The sequence below is a fragment of the Rhipicephalus microplus genome, chromosome X (genome assembly GCF_043290135.1).
Source record: "Rhipicephalus microplus isolate Deutch F79 chromosome X, USDA_Rmic, whole genome shotgun sequence".
NCBI lineage: Eukaryota > Metazoa > Arthropoda > Arachnida > Ixodida > Ixodidae > Rhipicephalus > Rhipicephalus microplus.
In genome coordinates, this window is record NC_134710.1 from 253,023,556 (window position 1) to 253,039,464 (window position 15,909).

Consider the following 15,909-nt stretch of genomic DNA (forward strand, 5'->3'; position numbering starts at 1 on the left):
AAGCAAACTTGTAAAACACCAACTTCCCTTCTTCCAAACTTCAATGTATTCTGCATTTCATCATACATGAAAATTAGAAGCACTACTCCGACATAAATAAAATGTGGAGATGTGGAGGATGTGTGTGCATCATTTTTACAGGCCAAAAGGACAAATTTTATTATACTTGGGTCGATTCTTATAAATAAAAAGGCTTTTCCAAGTGTAAACTCACTATGCTTTCTCAGAAAAATCACCACTGAAAAATTAAATGGCTACCTACAACATCTCCATTGTTCTTTGTCAAAGAAGTCTTAGCATGTGAAACTGTGGAGTTGTTTTTGTGCCTTTTTATAACAGGGTATTGAAATATTCTTTTTTATATTTTATCATCCTTTAAAGTTTTAATGATCTGTAAGCATATATTAAAGAATGCCAGTCTGCAGGAACCATTCTTATTCATCTTTGGTACACTTAACAGTCAAAGGTTAAGTATACCTTTGTTAACTATCTCAATAATGAAGCTTGACAAAAATCGACAAGTTAACAAGTGCTTTTTCAAAAGTGCCACCCTTCATTTTCAGTCAACATAATCATTCTTGCAATGTACTGTAGCCTGTTTTGAACCATGATGAACAGACATTGCTTAACCTAACATCTCAGCTAAAAACAGCTATGGTCTCTGGTAATCAAGTAGTAGCAGTCTTTGGCTGTGACATTTCCAACTGTAACAAACATAAAATGTTGACCACATATACAACAGGCAGGTAACAACCATTCATCGTGGCTAGTATGAATGTATGTTGAAATAAGCTTTGTAATTCATCTCTCTGTAACAGTTGCAGAAAATGATGCTTTTAGGTGGCACACCAAATAAGTCAAGCAATGAGATTATGTCCCACGCTCTTATGACAGGTTCGAACGAGCAGTGCATGTCAGGCTCGAAATAATAGTGTGGTCCTTTGCTATGACCTAATTGTGTTAAAAACCCCTACAAAATGAAAAATAAATGAATGCTTATCAAGGAATGCTCTTGATTATAAGTAGCAAATGTTGAGACCAGGACAAGTCCCGAATTGGTCATGATAACATAACAAAATTTTCTATTATGCACTTTACACACTGAAGACCAGATGCTCATCATGGGAGTGACCTCTATCCGTACCATGAAACTATAGAAAGTATTAACTGTGCTCCTGCTGCATGACAGTGCCAGCAAGTGCGCTGCCATAGCTATGGTCGTTTTAGTGCTTCCTAGATTAACTAGAGGGGACTCGAGCGCTGTGGTTGTTCAGCCACCATGGGAATGTGTGTAGCACACAAATTTGTCTAGTTTCTGTGCTTGCGGCTTCAAACACACTAGTGGCTTTGTTTATTGCTCTGTATTGATTTTGTTTCAAATAAAAGAATGAACTGTTGCGAACTTCGTGACTTTTTTTGAATTGGTAAGCTTCAAAGGTCGAGGCGGTGAAATGTAACTGCTGAACATTTGCAGAGTGTCGTCTCTTGACTAAAGGGCTCCAGGCCACGCAAAGTCATACGGTGCCGAAAGAAAAAAGAATAGACAAATTTCTGTACTACCCATCATTTCCATACCACACTGAAGCGCAGTGCATTGCAGCTCCCCTAGACACTAGTGCCAGAGTTTCCTCTAGTGCATTTATTTGTAACATTTACAGATGGTGGCGCCGCCATGTGGCAGCCATCTTAACTGTCAGTTGGAGGATGCCCGCGCAGCCAGCTCACGAGAGCGTTCAGTCGGCCTCACTTTGGCGGTTTTCTGGTGCTTTACATTTAGTCGCTGGCAATTTTTACTACGGTTATTCTAAATTCAGTAGCGGACTACCGAAGTTGGTCGCAGGTACTGCGAGTCGTAGTAGCAATGATTTACTCTTTATCGTTTGCTCACTGTCAGCTGCAGGTACAAGAATCCCGAAATGTGTTAGGTGCCACTGTGCACACGCCATGCAGTCAAAGGCGGGGTTTCCTGCTTTACTCAAGCAGTAACCTTGAAAGAGAGGGAGAGAGATAGAGAAGAAACATTTGTACTCGCAGCATATCAGTAGAAGCATAAGCACACGCAGGGTTCCTCTTCAGGAGGGGGGCGAAGGCTCGTTGAAGTGCCCCAACCTTTTATTATCTCATTTTACGTGGGAGACATTCTTAGGTTACTAGGGGGGTGCCCCCCCTCCACCTGAGCCCACCCATGCGCAAGCATGTGAGTAAAAGTGAAAAAACACTTCTCATCAAATATGTTTTTCATTAACATGTTTTTTTCTGTAGACTGTTGGATTTTAAATTTATTTTGCACTGATCACATATTTTCACTTGCTTATGCCTGGTTTTTATTGCTCTCTACAAATGCCAACCATTATGTGGGGTGGTCGATAGTGATTAGTAAAGCATACTATCGGCCCATTTTTTATAGGTGTTCTTTGCCTGTGAGACTGTATATTACAGAAATAAATGTCTCATTTAAAACTAATATAGTATCTATGGTAATGTGATAAGCTTCCAAGCATGCTTGAAATTTTGTCACATGCTTTTCTTCTTCATTGATCACGCGTCAGCATGTAAATACAACTAAGTGCCTTTTGTGTAGAAGGCCATTAAAACAGCGTTTCTGCCGTGCAAAGGGATAATACAGTTCGAACCCCAATGTGACGACTCACTGTTAGCTAGATCATTGGAGTGAATGGTTGCACTCTACAGAGCACCACTGCTTTTTTTGTAGCAGTGCATCGAAGCTAAAATACATAGGGCAAGAAGCAGAAGCTTCAGGTTGCTCTATACCTGTGCCACTTTTGCTTCCGTGGGAGATGCCTTCGACACACAATGCCTCTGAAGAACGCAGCCATCTGCTAGCATGACCTAGCTAAGAGTGATGAACTATGTGCATATACTCTGTGCGACACGCATCAGGAGCAAGCGCTTCATTCGTGCGCAGCGTTTAGGCCTAGTGAGCAACTAGTCTTTTTTTACTACCTGCAAGTAAACGAAGAAGTAATTACAGTTCCATAGGAGCCGGTCACACACGCAAAGTCAGCGAGAATACCCCAGTGACACCCCCCCTCGCATCACGAAAGTAAATAAGTCAGCGCCGTATGTGAACTCCACTTCATCGTTCCGTTGCTCCTGAATTTGAACCACAGCTCATGCGTGTATTTCCACGGTTGGCAAGTCAGCAGGCACAATACTTGAATAGTGTTCCCAAAACTGTACGTGCATTCTTTCACACCTTAGCAAACGATGTGCTCGGCATTCTAAACTTCTTTTCCTTCAATAATACACCGCATACGGGTTTCTCAACAAGAAGTGTAGGATATAATACATGACCTTCTCAGCACAGCCTTGACAACACGGTGGCAGCCGCTGAAAATATTACCCAGCTGGAAGTGACAAGCACACTACCGCCGGCTGCACGTTCCCCCAAAACGACAGCCATGTGTCACTTACACTAGTGCCCTCTCTAGGTGGAGAAAGTTGCAAATAGGAAACTCCGTGGTTCAGAGATCTAGCATATGACAGTCTGATACTTGGCGACAGGGCACCTCACTATGCAGTGTTCATAAATGAAAACCACACGTGCTGCCAAGATCTTTAGTTGTAATCCAACTATGAAGTCTGCGCATGTGACCACGAGTATGGTGAGTGCTACACTAGTGCTCCTTGCAGATGACGTCGCGTGAACACTGACTGCCAGACTTCATTTGTGCTCATTTGAACGTGCTTTGTAATATACCATAACGTCACTGCTATGTGTGTGCCATTTACCTATAATGCCTAAAAAAGTTAAACCGGGGGAGGAAAGAAAATAATACCCTGGCTAATGACGTATTGCACTTGCAGCGGTACAATTGTCTCTTTCTAGACCACTAATCCCCTTGGCTCGTTCTTTGCACATACTCTGTCCCATTATTCGACATGAACAACATGCAGTCATGCTGATAACCAAGAAGCCAGTGAAATTACAATTCATTACTTTCCCTTTTGCTCTGTAGTCAGTGTGATGAGATCAAATTTTAAAAAGAAACAAGTGGGATTGGGTAACAGCACGACAGTTGCAGAACCGTTTGTCATGCCTCAATAAAGCTGTGTTCCAGTTTGCAGGTCCTCAGAGAATGGCCAGATCATCCTTTGTTCTAAGCAGAGTACACTGTCATATTTCAATTTTTCTAACCTCAATTTGTCCAAATTCCTACGATATTATGAAAAAAAAAAAGAGTAACTAAAACGCATTTTTGCCAGACATAAAAGAAGTGCCGCAGAGCAGTCTGTCGCTGAATATAGCGTAAGTCATCCTGACCAACATCGGCGAATTCTCCACGTGGCCGTGCGATGCTGAGTCACTACGAAAAATGTAGCTGAACGACTTCCGCACGTTAGACTACCACGGTTCCACACATTGAATATTCATTTAAACTATCGGCCGCCTTTCTCGTCTTCGTTAATGCACTACACGTACGGAAAAAAAGCAACGCATTTAAATTAATAACAGGCGAATACTGTTTATGACATGTACAATTAGGTCACAAGATGACAGCCAGCGGCGACGAATATGCAGTCTAAGTAACGCTTCACTACAAGTCACAAACAGCAAATCGAGCGGTATGATAACCTTACTACAGCTTACTACGGAGAGAGCGAAAATAAAGTGACACCGTCCAAGTGGTAGTAACGATTGCAGCATACCTTTGGTGGCGTCATCGCCTTTGCTTTTGCCTTCCTTCTCGGAGTCTTCACTGTTCTCGGCATCGTCATCACTTCCCAGGGCCCCAAATTTATTTTGGCAGCGACGTACAGGCTTAGAATCGTGGTCTTCACTATCGGAGTCGTCGCTAACATCGAGGTCTTCAAGCTTTTTTTCAACGTCGCCTTCAGCAGTACCTTTTCCAGCTTGTTCCTTCTTGCCGGCCTTCGCTTTGGATTTCTTCGGCGGCATATTAGTGATATATAATGTTAAACGTACCAAATCAAGTTATACAAACTGTGATACTAAATGTAATTTAGGTTGCAGCTCCACTTCATCGAGCCGCAAAGACCGCCTGCTACCAACACGCTGACCTGGCGCGCTGCAGTCTGCGAAAGCAGCGAAGTGAGGCAAACACAGCAAACTGGCCAAGCACCGCCGCCATTGGTTGCGAAAATACCACTGTTGCGCTACAATCGAAAGTGGCTTTCCTAGCGCTGCTGCTGGTTGTCGATGGCTAAAGCTATGCATTGTTTTTTGCGCTATTAGGCGAAACTTGTATGAGTTGGCAGATTTCGTAGGCATAGGTGGTACACTGTGTGATAAATTTAACACGGTGAATCTGCAGAAATACGGGCGTACCCAAATAGGCTGAACTGAATTTGCTTGCCCTGATTTCTTCCAAGACTTTTTTTTCTTTTTTTACAGCTATGTGTTAAGCACGAAAGCAACATAAAAAATTTTCGTTCTTGCTGCCAATCCACAATTAATATACTCTTTTTTTTTTGGGGGGGGGGGGGGGGTATGTACCGCATATTCATTGTTGTCGGCACGACATGGCTTCGTCAAGTTTACAAATATGTGTCCCATTGTCAAACAACTAGCTGAGACAGAAAAGCTTCTTGACTTCGTTAACTGTCACAAAAATATTTTAATTGTAATTCTTGGGAAGAATAACATTCACACAATACATAAAAAACCCTGTCTCCATTCTAGCCACAATAATTCCACCCTGTAAAACCCTGTGGTACAAAAGTTCTTGTCACAACGCTGGCCCAAGGTACCCATGGTCACTGTCCAACCTGGCGCCGTTGGGCCTTAGAGCGTCCTAAAATATTAGGAAATTCTATGCGTTCGGCTTGTTTAGGTGTTTTGTGGTTGGGCGTAGGGGAAGAGTAGAGTCACGGCCGCTGGATGATTTAGCGGCCATCAGCGGCCGTGGTAGAGGCACAGAACACGTAGAGGTTTGGGCCGAGGCGGTTTCAACCGGCAGGGGCGTGGGGGTCGTTTGAACTTAGAGTCGGCGATTGCGGCTAATATGACTGGAAATTTTTTTCCAGCGACTCTAGTTGCGGCGCCGGCCAAATGGAAACTGAAACGAAAAGTTAAGAAAGCTCTTTACTGCGTATTCTTTGCTGAATTAGCTGAAATTCAGAGCTTTTAACATTAACGACAGAAAATCACACATGAGATTACTAGAAAAAAAAGCAAATGTTTCGTAAATGCTGTGTTTTTGAAAAGGTATACTGAAAAAAAAAATGAGGTGAGGTGGGGTACTTATCTCAAATCATGTACAGTATATCATTAACATCCAGGGAAGTTTTAACCACCCGTTCAGCGTTCGTGATATTGCGATTGCAGTGGCTGAAATCAAATAAGCGTCAGATCAAGGCCGTGCCACTGAGGTGCGCATGTCGATTGTATGTTTATTGCGTCCACAAATGTGCAGCATTTGCTTTTTTTTTTTGTACCGTGTTTGCATATGTTTCACAAGATTCATGGCGGTAAGCTGCTGGCATATCGTTTGAAAGAACGACGAACCCAGCCATGAAAGCCGCGTGCACACAACAGGATTCAACACGCAACATGGACTAGCAACTATTCAATGAAGCAACACGGTTTGAAAGGAAAACCAAGACGCACATGCGCTACACGTGATGTCGCTTGTACAGAATAAAACACTGTGCGTGAGGCAATCCGATCATAATTAATTACCAACACGTGCCCATGCGCCGTAAAAACCACATGGCAGAGCATGATACATTCTAAATTACATTCCTCTGCTTCCCATACAGTAGCGCTTTCTCAACTCAGTGGCGGCAGCTCAGTAGAGGTGTGCGCCGCGACGTCAGCGCGCTGCCGCCAACAGTTTTCGCTACTCCGTCGCCGCCGACGCCAGCTGATCGGCGCGCCGCCGCCGCCAACGTTTTTTTTTTTTTGGCAATTAAAAAAATTGTAAATCTGGCTTTCTTTGGCAGTTTATTCTGTCCACAGTAAATTATTGGTCCTTTCTTAATTATGCCCCCTAATAAACGCATCGCAACCCCTTTGCCAGCCGGTTACAGTTAAATAACTGGATAAGAAAAACACCAGACCTGCACGTAGGGCGCAGCACAGTCACAGCGAAAGCTAGAAGAGCGGCCTTTCAGAGCCTTTTCTAAACACTCATTGCGTAACTGCTGCAAGCACACTTGCTTTATACCCACTTTGGCATCAATGATAAGAATTTTAGGGTAGTAGGACGGCATTCGTTCTGCTATTTTTGGTTGTTTTTCTGGGAAGCGTGGTATCCGCTAAACACTTACAAGGAATTTTGTGCCGATTGTTCATGCAATGGCTGACGACGATGAAAAATTATGCCTGAAGTGGGTATGCGCCACAGTTAATGGCTGAATAAGAACAATCTTTTGTAATGAGTCGGAGCATTGGACGACCCACACGCTACGCTATTCGCATTGTGCGACGATTGGTTAATTGTTCTTTCACTGTTTTAAAACGCTTTAAATGTCATATTGACGTGATTGCTTCCCCTACATCAACCGCGCCTAAGCAACGCCTCCTAAAAAAACTATGCCTGGAACGTCGGTCTCTTTCCCATTGGGAGCCTCCTGCCAGCTTGCAATCTCGGAGGCCATGCCTCCTGCCTTGTGTTGAGACCGGCTGCCGTGTGGGACCGCTCGCCTCCATGCCACTCAGTCACGCGACATAACTGTACCGCTCCGTCACGCGACACCACGATTGCTCGGAGGCAACTTTGAGAGTATTACTATCCGTGTGTTCCAATACTCCCCGTAGACGGTTAAATAGACAGCTGAATGGACGGCGGCCATCTTAAGTCCCATTCCAATTGTTCACGAATCACGTAGCAGACAAAGTAGACAGCTCGGAGAAGACCGCACCGTAGACAAATACGATGCAGGCTAGTTTGCTGTCTAAACAAGATGGCGGGTGACGCGGGAAGTTCGTCTGCTTCGTCGTCGCAGCTCCTCGTTCTTACCGAGGCTCCCGCGTTCAAGTGTAAGTATTTTATTGCATTTTAGAGCATGTCTGATGCGTAGACTTTCCATAAATTACGTTGGCTGCTCTTGAAATGTAGCTAGAGAGTTGTGAACGCTTTCAGAATTGTACGCGAAGCAACGAAAAGCTATTTGTTCATTGCAGGAAACTGTTTCAAATGTAATAATACGTTGAAAGCCCGGTAATACAAGTCGAAATAATTTCATGACCTCATAGCTCGTGTAGATGCAGGCTTTATGTTTGAGAGGTGCTTATAGGGTCTCGAGTCTAAATAGAATTGCATAGTTGCAATACACGGCGTCGTAGTACGCGGTTTTTTGTTACTTCTGTTACCGGGTTTTACGGGTATTATTACATTTGAAGCAGTACATGCATGCTCAATCGGTGACGCAAGACGACATTGCTTTCCGTCACTGTTCTGCGTTTTTGATGTACCTTACTGGCTTCCTGTTGGTTCTGTTGTGTTCAGAAAGCACTGCGCAACGCGAGAAATTAAAAAAAATTAAGTGTGTGAGCACTTAATTTTTCGGCAAAGTAGCTGTGACAAAGTGGCGAAGTAGCTGTGATCGTGTCATGGCATGGAGGAGCACGTTATGAAATATGAGTGTATCATTAAATATATTTTATCAGTACTTAGATATTTTCAGCTTACAGAAAAATAATTCAAGATCTGGACTTGCATGGAGCCACGCCCGAACAGTGCCGCAAGAAGTGGCTCAACTTGATGAAAAAGTATAAGGTAATTAGCATTTTTACATCAGCAGGTTTGAACAGTGTCCAGATTTGTTTCTAGTGCAACCAGCGTTTATTTCGATATTTGTGAAAGCAGGTACGTATGCCAGGTCTTCAAGCATGCCTGCTTCATTCAGTCCTCCTTTCTGTCAATAGGACCTGAAGAACCCACCCACAGGAGCTGGCAACGAAGCAGAAGAACTGACGTGGCCTTTTTATGATGTGATGGACGCAGTGATGTCTGGAAGACCAATAATAACACCGCCGCGACTGGTCGCGTCAGCGCTTGCTGATGAAAGCCCGGAAAGCCCAGAGGACAGTGTAAGCACTTGAATGCTATCTGGTTGTAAATTTATTTAGCCCTTTAGCCTAAGTTTCACTATATATATATATACAGCAACATTTTTTGTACATACAAGGACACAGAAATTACGTTTGGATGTTTTCATGTGGCGTGTCTGAAATGTTCAGCTGCGAAATTTTTATTGCACGCGTATGACATATGGTGTTGTTATTTGTGTTACAATTGAAAACACGCGTTTATACACATTCTTTTATTACCCGTATTTAATGTAAACCACGCCTTCAATTCAAGAAGGTTGCATAATGAACGGTTCGTGAGGACTGGGTGCCACTGAAGCCGACATTTAGACTAGTGAACTTCTCTTTTTCAAGCTGAGGAATTGAAAAATGCAGCCCCGCCGCGGTAGTCTAGTGGCTAAGGTACTCAGCTGCTCACCCGCAGGTCGCGAGAATGAATCCCGGCTGCGGCGGCTGCATTTCCGATGAAGGCTGAGATGTTGTAGGCCCGTGTGCTCAGATTTGGGTGCACGTTAAAGAACACCAGGTGGTCGAGATCTCCGAAGCCCCGCCGCGGTAGTCTAGTCGCTAAGGTACTCAGCTGCTGACCCGCACGTCGCGAGAATGAACCCCGGCTGCGGCGGCTGCATTTCCGATGGAGGCTGAGATGTTGTAGACCGGTGTGCTCAGATTTGGGTGCACGTTAAAGAACCCCAGGTGGTCGAAATCTCCGAAGCCCTCCACTACGACGTCTCTCATAATCATATGGTGGTTTTGGGACGTTAAATCCTAGATATTATTCTTATTTGAAGAATGCAAGTCTGCTTGTCGAAACGTCGGCTGCAGCGAACAACCCCTGTTCACAAATTCCCACGTCATCTTAAATACAAGCAGTGAACAGTAATCACTGTGATTTCATGAAGGTTGCGCATCACTATTGTGGCATAAAGTGGCTTTTGTTTCGTACAGAACGATCATCAACCCCGGGAGGCGAAGCGACAGCGATGGAAAGAGAGGCCGAAGCCGTAAAACAGAAGCGATGTGATGGAGCGCAACCTAACGAATGTAGAAAGGCAAACGGAACTGATGGGGAGAATGTTTGATTTTTTTATGAGGCGCGCAAGTAACGATCAGTTTCTTTTTTTTGTCTTTAAGTAACATTTGAGTAGCATAGGACAGGGTTAAAATTCACAATTATTGGTTACATTCATTAATACACTTTACATATGTACATGTTTCATAGTTAAATAAAAAATTCTGCAGCTTGCATACAATCAACTGACTTAAAAAACGGTTCTCATATGACTGCATGGTAGTCATGATCGCCGCACGGCGCAGGGCAGGAAAGTCGGGCGGCCAGACGGTCTCTGCTTTGTTCTGCTTCTGGATCCTGGAACGGAGGTTCCATGTCGTTTTCCTCACCCAGCACTAAAACTCCCTATTAGGGAGTTTTAGTGCGGAGCTTGCGTACGCAGGACGTTGGGGCGGCGGTATTGCGCATGCGCGAAGCCCCAAACAGATGCGTCGCAAGATCGCTGGGGTGATGGGGCCATGCGTCCGCGCGGTCCACCTTCGCAAGAACTCACGGTATTCGCACTGCGGATACTCTAGCCGTCGACTTAAAATAAGCCAAAGTGCGAGCACTTATAGCGATTACACGGTTTCAACCAGATTTCCAAAGCTAGAGTGGCCTTGAACATAGAAACTAAAAAGCATATGCCAGCCCCCGACCAGCTGAATAGGTGGCGTCATCTAGCGCGGCCATAGTGAAACAGGCAACCACAACTTTGTTATTGCAGAAACATTGTGCATTGTACATCTTGTGCAAAAACTGCGCAGCGACAATATTACAAATGAGTAACCTTTTTATTCATTTTCACCTCAAAAACATTACGCGTAAGCTAACATGTTCATGACTGCGGTTGCACGAAGTGTTACAAGATGTCGACACTGTCGTTACAGTAACCTTGTATTTTTCACTTTTTTGCGTATACCAGATTACTTTACACAATAAAAAGAGTGTCTTGATCACTATGTATGTTTAATTTAACATTTTAAATCACAAAAGACTCAACACTCAACACAAATGCACACATTATGCATGGTTGCACATGCAGCAACGACATCCGGTGCCTTGTACACAGACACCTCCAGTGCCTTTGTGAACACCGACCTCCAGCGGCCTTTCGTAAGGCCGAAGGCGCGCTCAACAATTGCACGCGCTCTTGCGTGGGCTGTGTTGAAGCGTACCTCCACAGGTCGGGTTGCGTCTTTATACGGAGTTGTGATGGCGATGGGTGCGATCATGTTGGGATAACCGAAATCACCTAAAATGGCGTATCCAGAAAGGGGATAAAGTCTTCCAGTGTAGATTTGACTATTCTTTGAAAACCGGGTATTGTCGTCGCTTCTGGGGTATCCAACAAAAGTGTCTACGAATATGCCCCGGTGGTCGCAAACTGCCTGCAGTTGAATTGAGTAAAAATTCATCCTCTTAAAATAGTCTTCCGGCATACTGGTTGGAGCTTTAATTATTATGTGCGTGCCATCTATGGCTCCAACAAACCCACAGAAACGGTTGGACTTTGACATGGTGCAAAATTCTGCGGCGATTTCAGGTAATTATTCTGGATTTGGCTGGTATATAAATTTGTTTAGCTTTTTCACCATAATTTTCAAAATACTCGTGGCCTTTCGGAACGTTGCGATTCTTGGAATACTGAAGCACGCTGCCACGACTCGGAAAGGAGCTCCGCAAATTAACTACAAAAGAAAAACAAGAAGGCGCAGCACCCTACACCATCCATGTGTTGTGGAGGTACTGTCTTCCCACAGGAGTGCCATCAGGCTCCAGTACGTCTCCTTTGTCACTCTGAAGTGTCGCTTAAATGCTGTACTCTCGCCGTGGTGGAGGCACTCCAGCAGTGGCGAGCCTCTCCAGAGGTAGCAGTACGGGCCTCTTGCCAGAAAATAAGAAGCGTAATATCCATTAACATACGCTTTAATTATGAATCGTTCTTCTAAGTATATTGTCTAAATTAATTTATTACCTCAATACAACCCTTCGATTATTGTTATATCGAGGCATCTCTCCGTTAAGTTCGCTTAAGTCTGCTTGAACCTGGGCAACTGAGGAACTGCCTGTTCACGGCGGGATTATTGCCTTTCAGTCCATGACATCACCCAACCTAACTTAGGCGATTTTTCAAAATTTTTTTAATCTTAAGGTTCCTAACTTTCCATTCCTCGCAACATAAAATGTTAATGATCAATATTCTCCTTTCTTTCCTCACACCACCAGGTGATCACAGACTTTCACTGCAATTATTTGAGCATAGTTCCGCGCTTGTAACATAATTTAAAGTTTAATCTCCACACTGATCACCTCAGAAAGAAAACTGCATTCGGAATTCGGGCTATAATAAAAGCTCGTGAAGTTTTTCATATAAACGTACTTATGTCTCTGTATTTCGCCTTCATTCATTCCCATATCATGTATGGTATCGCTGCTTGGGGAAACACGTATGACTGTCATCTATCACCCATTCAGAACATACAAAATCAGGCGATCCGCATTATCACTAATAGCTCACGATACTCCAGTGCAGGCCATCTACTCCAAGACAACAAAATCATACCTGTTCGTAAGTTATTTTTTTATAGCATAGCCGTTCTTCTGTTTCAATTGCGCAATGCACTGCTACCGTTTGAGTTCATTGATTCAGTTTTCTTACAAAACAACAATGTAACCAGATTTTCAATGAACCTTAATTTTTTGCTACCCGCGTCGTGCACAAATTATGGAAAAATGACCTCTGCCTTTGCGGCCATTACTTTTTGGAATAACATGCCTCTTTCTGTTAAAACGATGCCCACATTGTCATCATTCAAAAAGTCGCTTAAAAGTTTTCTGTTAAATTATTAGCTGCCATTATATGGGCTCTTTGGGGGCTTTGCGTTTTTGGTTATGCCATTTAGATCATTGCATTTCGATTGACAATGTCCGCCACTGAACGAGATGTTTATTTTTCGTTCTTTCTTTTTTCTTTCCTTATTTGCCTTGCTTTTTGTTGCCTGATGTGTCACTTAGCCTATAATAATTACTCATCACTCTATATTGTATAATTGATTTCCATTCACTCGTTGCTTGTTAACTTGATCTGATTTATTGATTGTTATAATGCATCGAGGGTTCCGTTACAGTTTTTAACTTTGGGACCCTCGTCTGTATATTAATATTACTATACTACTTTTTTGAAATGAATAATAAACTGAAACTGAAACTGAATGAAGCTGGTGCCATTAAAAAAGGATGCGAATTTCGCATCGCTTTCGACAGCGCGCATGAAGTTCTAGGCACGTCACATGACGACTTTTGCAGTGCGCCCTGTAGCACACTAGTCATGGCTCAGAACTGAACTCCACCCTGTGCGCGACACCGCCCCAGCAAGCGAAAAACAAGCTTCCGGGCACAAACCACACAGCACATTATTGAAAAAATACTTACCTTTGGGTTCATTTGTGAGAGAACGTAAAGTAGCATTGTATTTGAAGAACACATCTAGTTAATCATCATGCAAAGCAACAGCTGTTCGTCTTCCGACAGTGGTTGGACGTAGTCCATTTTTTATCTGCCACACACTGGCCAAGAGTCGTCTGCTTTTTGTGTGACAGAAAAATCAAATTAATGATTAAAAAAGAAACTTTTATCAAGTTTAAATGTTATTAAAGTGGTTTTAATTGGCATTTCAGCCCATCAAGCGACCTATTTTATTTCCAGTATTTGTTTTCTTTTTTTAGCCTTCATTTACAGACGCGAAGTGGCGCTTTCAAAGGCTCGTAGATTTGTGGTCGTGACGCGTTCCAATAATCGGTTCGAAGCTGTCAAACGTCCACTACGAAGACGGCTACATAGTCTGTCTACGATGCTGTCTAAGAATTGGAACACAGCCCATAGTGTACTAGAATATGGGGTAGTGTGTTCAGGAAAGAGTTGTGGCTGACGCAGTTGGTAATGACAGGCACGAGATAGCGCTACCCTAGCATGGGCTGTGACCTCACGCATTGCCTTTTATGCGTTTCAGTGCTTTGATATTAGTAATAGCAGGGGTTTAACGTCTCGAAACCACCATATGATTATGAGAGACCCCGTGGAGGAATGCTCCGGAAATTAGACCACCTGGGGTGCTTTAACGTGCACCTAAATCTAGGTACATGAACCTCAGTATTTGCGCCTCTGCCTAAAATGCAGCCGCCGCGGCAGGGATTCGATCCCGTGACATGCGCTTGCATACATCGCGCTTAATAGACTTGTGTTTAATTGCTGGCACGTCCACGAAAAGCTTTCTGAATGAGTGTGTTCGTACTGCATTCAAAACAAAACAAAATGTCAAAGCTGCAATGCATTGACATTTTACGGGCCTCTTGGAATGCAGGTATTAACGAACGACGGCGAAGCAGTCATCCCTGGAAACACTGCCTGCAGTTTTTAAAGCTCGGTTGGTGAAAGAATAAAAAATTAGGAAGATCGGGGTATCGAAAGAGCATCTATAAACCCGAAAGTTTCTTGTTATATTAATGCTATATCGAGTCGTAGTCTGCACATTGTGACAGCTTCGGCTTCCTTCGTTACAGGCGCGGCACCATTCTTGTTGATAGTTGCATCATGCAGTTGTAATTATGTGGCTAATGTGACAAAACTGCCATTTGATTGAGATGCACGCCGTAGCTGAAGACTTGGGGATAATTTTGACAATATTGTTTCCTTGAACGATTACGCGCCCGTTGAAATACTGCTGCTGTGGCCGGGATATTGCACTGTACAGTCAAAAGGAAACATCACTTGGCACTGCTGTCAGACTGTACCCTTTATTTAGAAGCGCACATACTGCAGTGAGCAGTAACATCCTTCGAATTCCTCGCCATTCCGTGGAATTATCCGTTCACGATCACTTCACCACGGTGGCACCTTTATGAACACCGACTGATTTGCGCGTGCATCTTTCTTTTTTTTTTTCGTTTTGCCTCTAGAGACTGGTTGATACTCTTCACAAAAAATGAAATAGTGGCAGCGCGTAAATTACCGTTCTCTTTGACACGAGATGCGGTGCGATCGAGCTCATATGAATTTAAGGTAAACAAATCTTGAGTAAGCGTTCCAGCGAAGCTTCAGTCCCTGTAGTCTTCGCCTCCTCGGGTTTGCAGTCAGCAGGAAGGTCCATCGATGAACTTGTATCAGGGGCCTCACCGTCAACACAGGGTGCTGCAGTTTCCTTGGATGGTAGATTCGACCGCCGAGTTCGTCCGCTTTCTCGGAGGTCTTGGATGTGGAGATTTCTTCGATAAGTAGCTTGGAGCGTTGGGCAGTAACATAAGCACAGCGTCCGGCGTTAGCTCTGGTTTCCTACGTAGTACTCGAACTTCTTCTCTGTTTATAACGTGCACGTAGTCTCCGAGAACACATGAAGGCTCCAAGTGTAGCTCACATACAGAGCAGCTTTCGTTCAAGGTCCCATTCTTTCGATGTAAATTCTGTTCCCAAACCTTCCTTCATGCATCGTCTTTGAGTGCAGCGAAAAGTGACGGCTGCTCACCTTTTTTCCAATGGTATACCCTGTTTTACACCTAGGTGCAAAGCAGTGTCGTTGCCGTTGATGACTCGGCATTGCCTCACTGTCGCATGACCAGCAAAAACATTGCCAGAAAAACTTTCGTTAAGTGCCGTTGTCAGATAGGAAGGAGACGCGGCGCGAAAGCGCGTTGTCCCAGAGTCACACTTAACTCATCAACCCATCATCATCCTACGTCTGTCCCAGCACTTCCTCCCCCCCCTCCCCAAGGGTCGTGTGAGGGGGACGTTTTGTTTCGGGCAGACGGCAATGCCCTGGCAAGGGGGCAACCGTTTGGCACCA

General features: G+C 44.0%; 2 protein-coding genes across 2 annotated transcripts in view; one reads left to right on the top strand and one right to left on the bottom strand.

Moving 5' to 3' along the window:
- LOC119161593 (ATP-binding cassette sub-family F member 1) overlaps positions 1–5,059 on the bottom strand; it is a 120,903-nt gene extending 115,844 nt beyond the window's left edge. The window contains exon 1 of the mRNA XM_037414140.2: positions 4,672–5,059. Coding sequence (XP_037270037.1) covers positions 4,672–4,921 — 250 coding nt within the window. The 5' untranslated portion in view covers positions 4,922–5,059. The remainder of the gene's footprint in view (positions 1–4,671) is intronic.
- A 2,541-nt stretch (positions 5,060–7,600) lies between these two features.
- Positions 7,601–13,286, top strand: LOC119162421 (uncharacterized). The gene is made up of 4 exons (XM_075878941.1): positions 7,601–7,966; positions 8,614–8,705; positions 8,855–9,019; positions 9,968–13,286. Exons 1-4 carry the CDS (start codon positions 7,891–7,893, stop codon positions 10,025–10,027), a joined length of 393 nt encoding a protein of 130 aa, XP_075735056.1. The 5' UTR covers positions 7,601–7,890; the 3' UTR covers positions 10,028–13,286.
- Positions 13,287–15,909: the final 2,623 nt, after the last annotated feature.

Bases quoted from the DNA above. Each gene is read 5' to 3' on its own strand.
- LOC119162421 (XM_075878941.1), top strand. From the start codon at position 7,891: ATGGCGGGTGACGCGGGAAGTTCGTCTGCTTCGTCGTCGCAGCTCCTC. The intron at 8,706-8,854 runs GTAATTAGCATT...TTCTGTCAATAG, and splicing joins ACTTGATGAAAAAGTATAAG to GACCTGAAGAACCCACCCAC. The intron at 9,020-9,967 runs GTAAGCACTTGA...TGTTTCGTACAG, and splicing joins CGGAAAGCCCAGAGGACAGT to AACGATCATCAACCCCGGGA.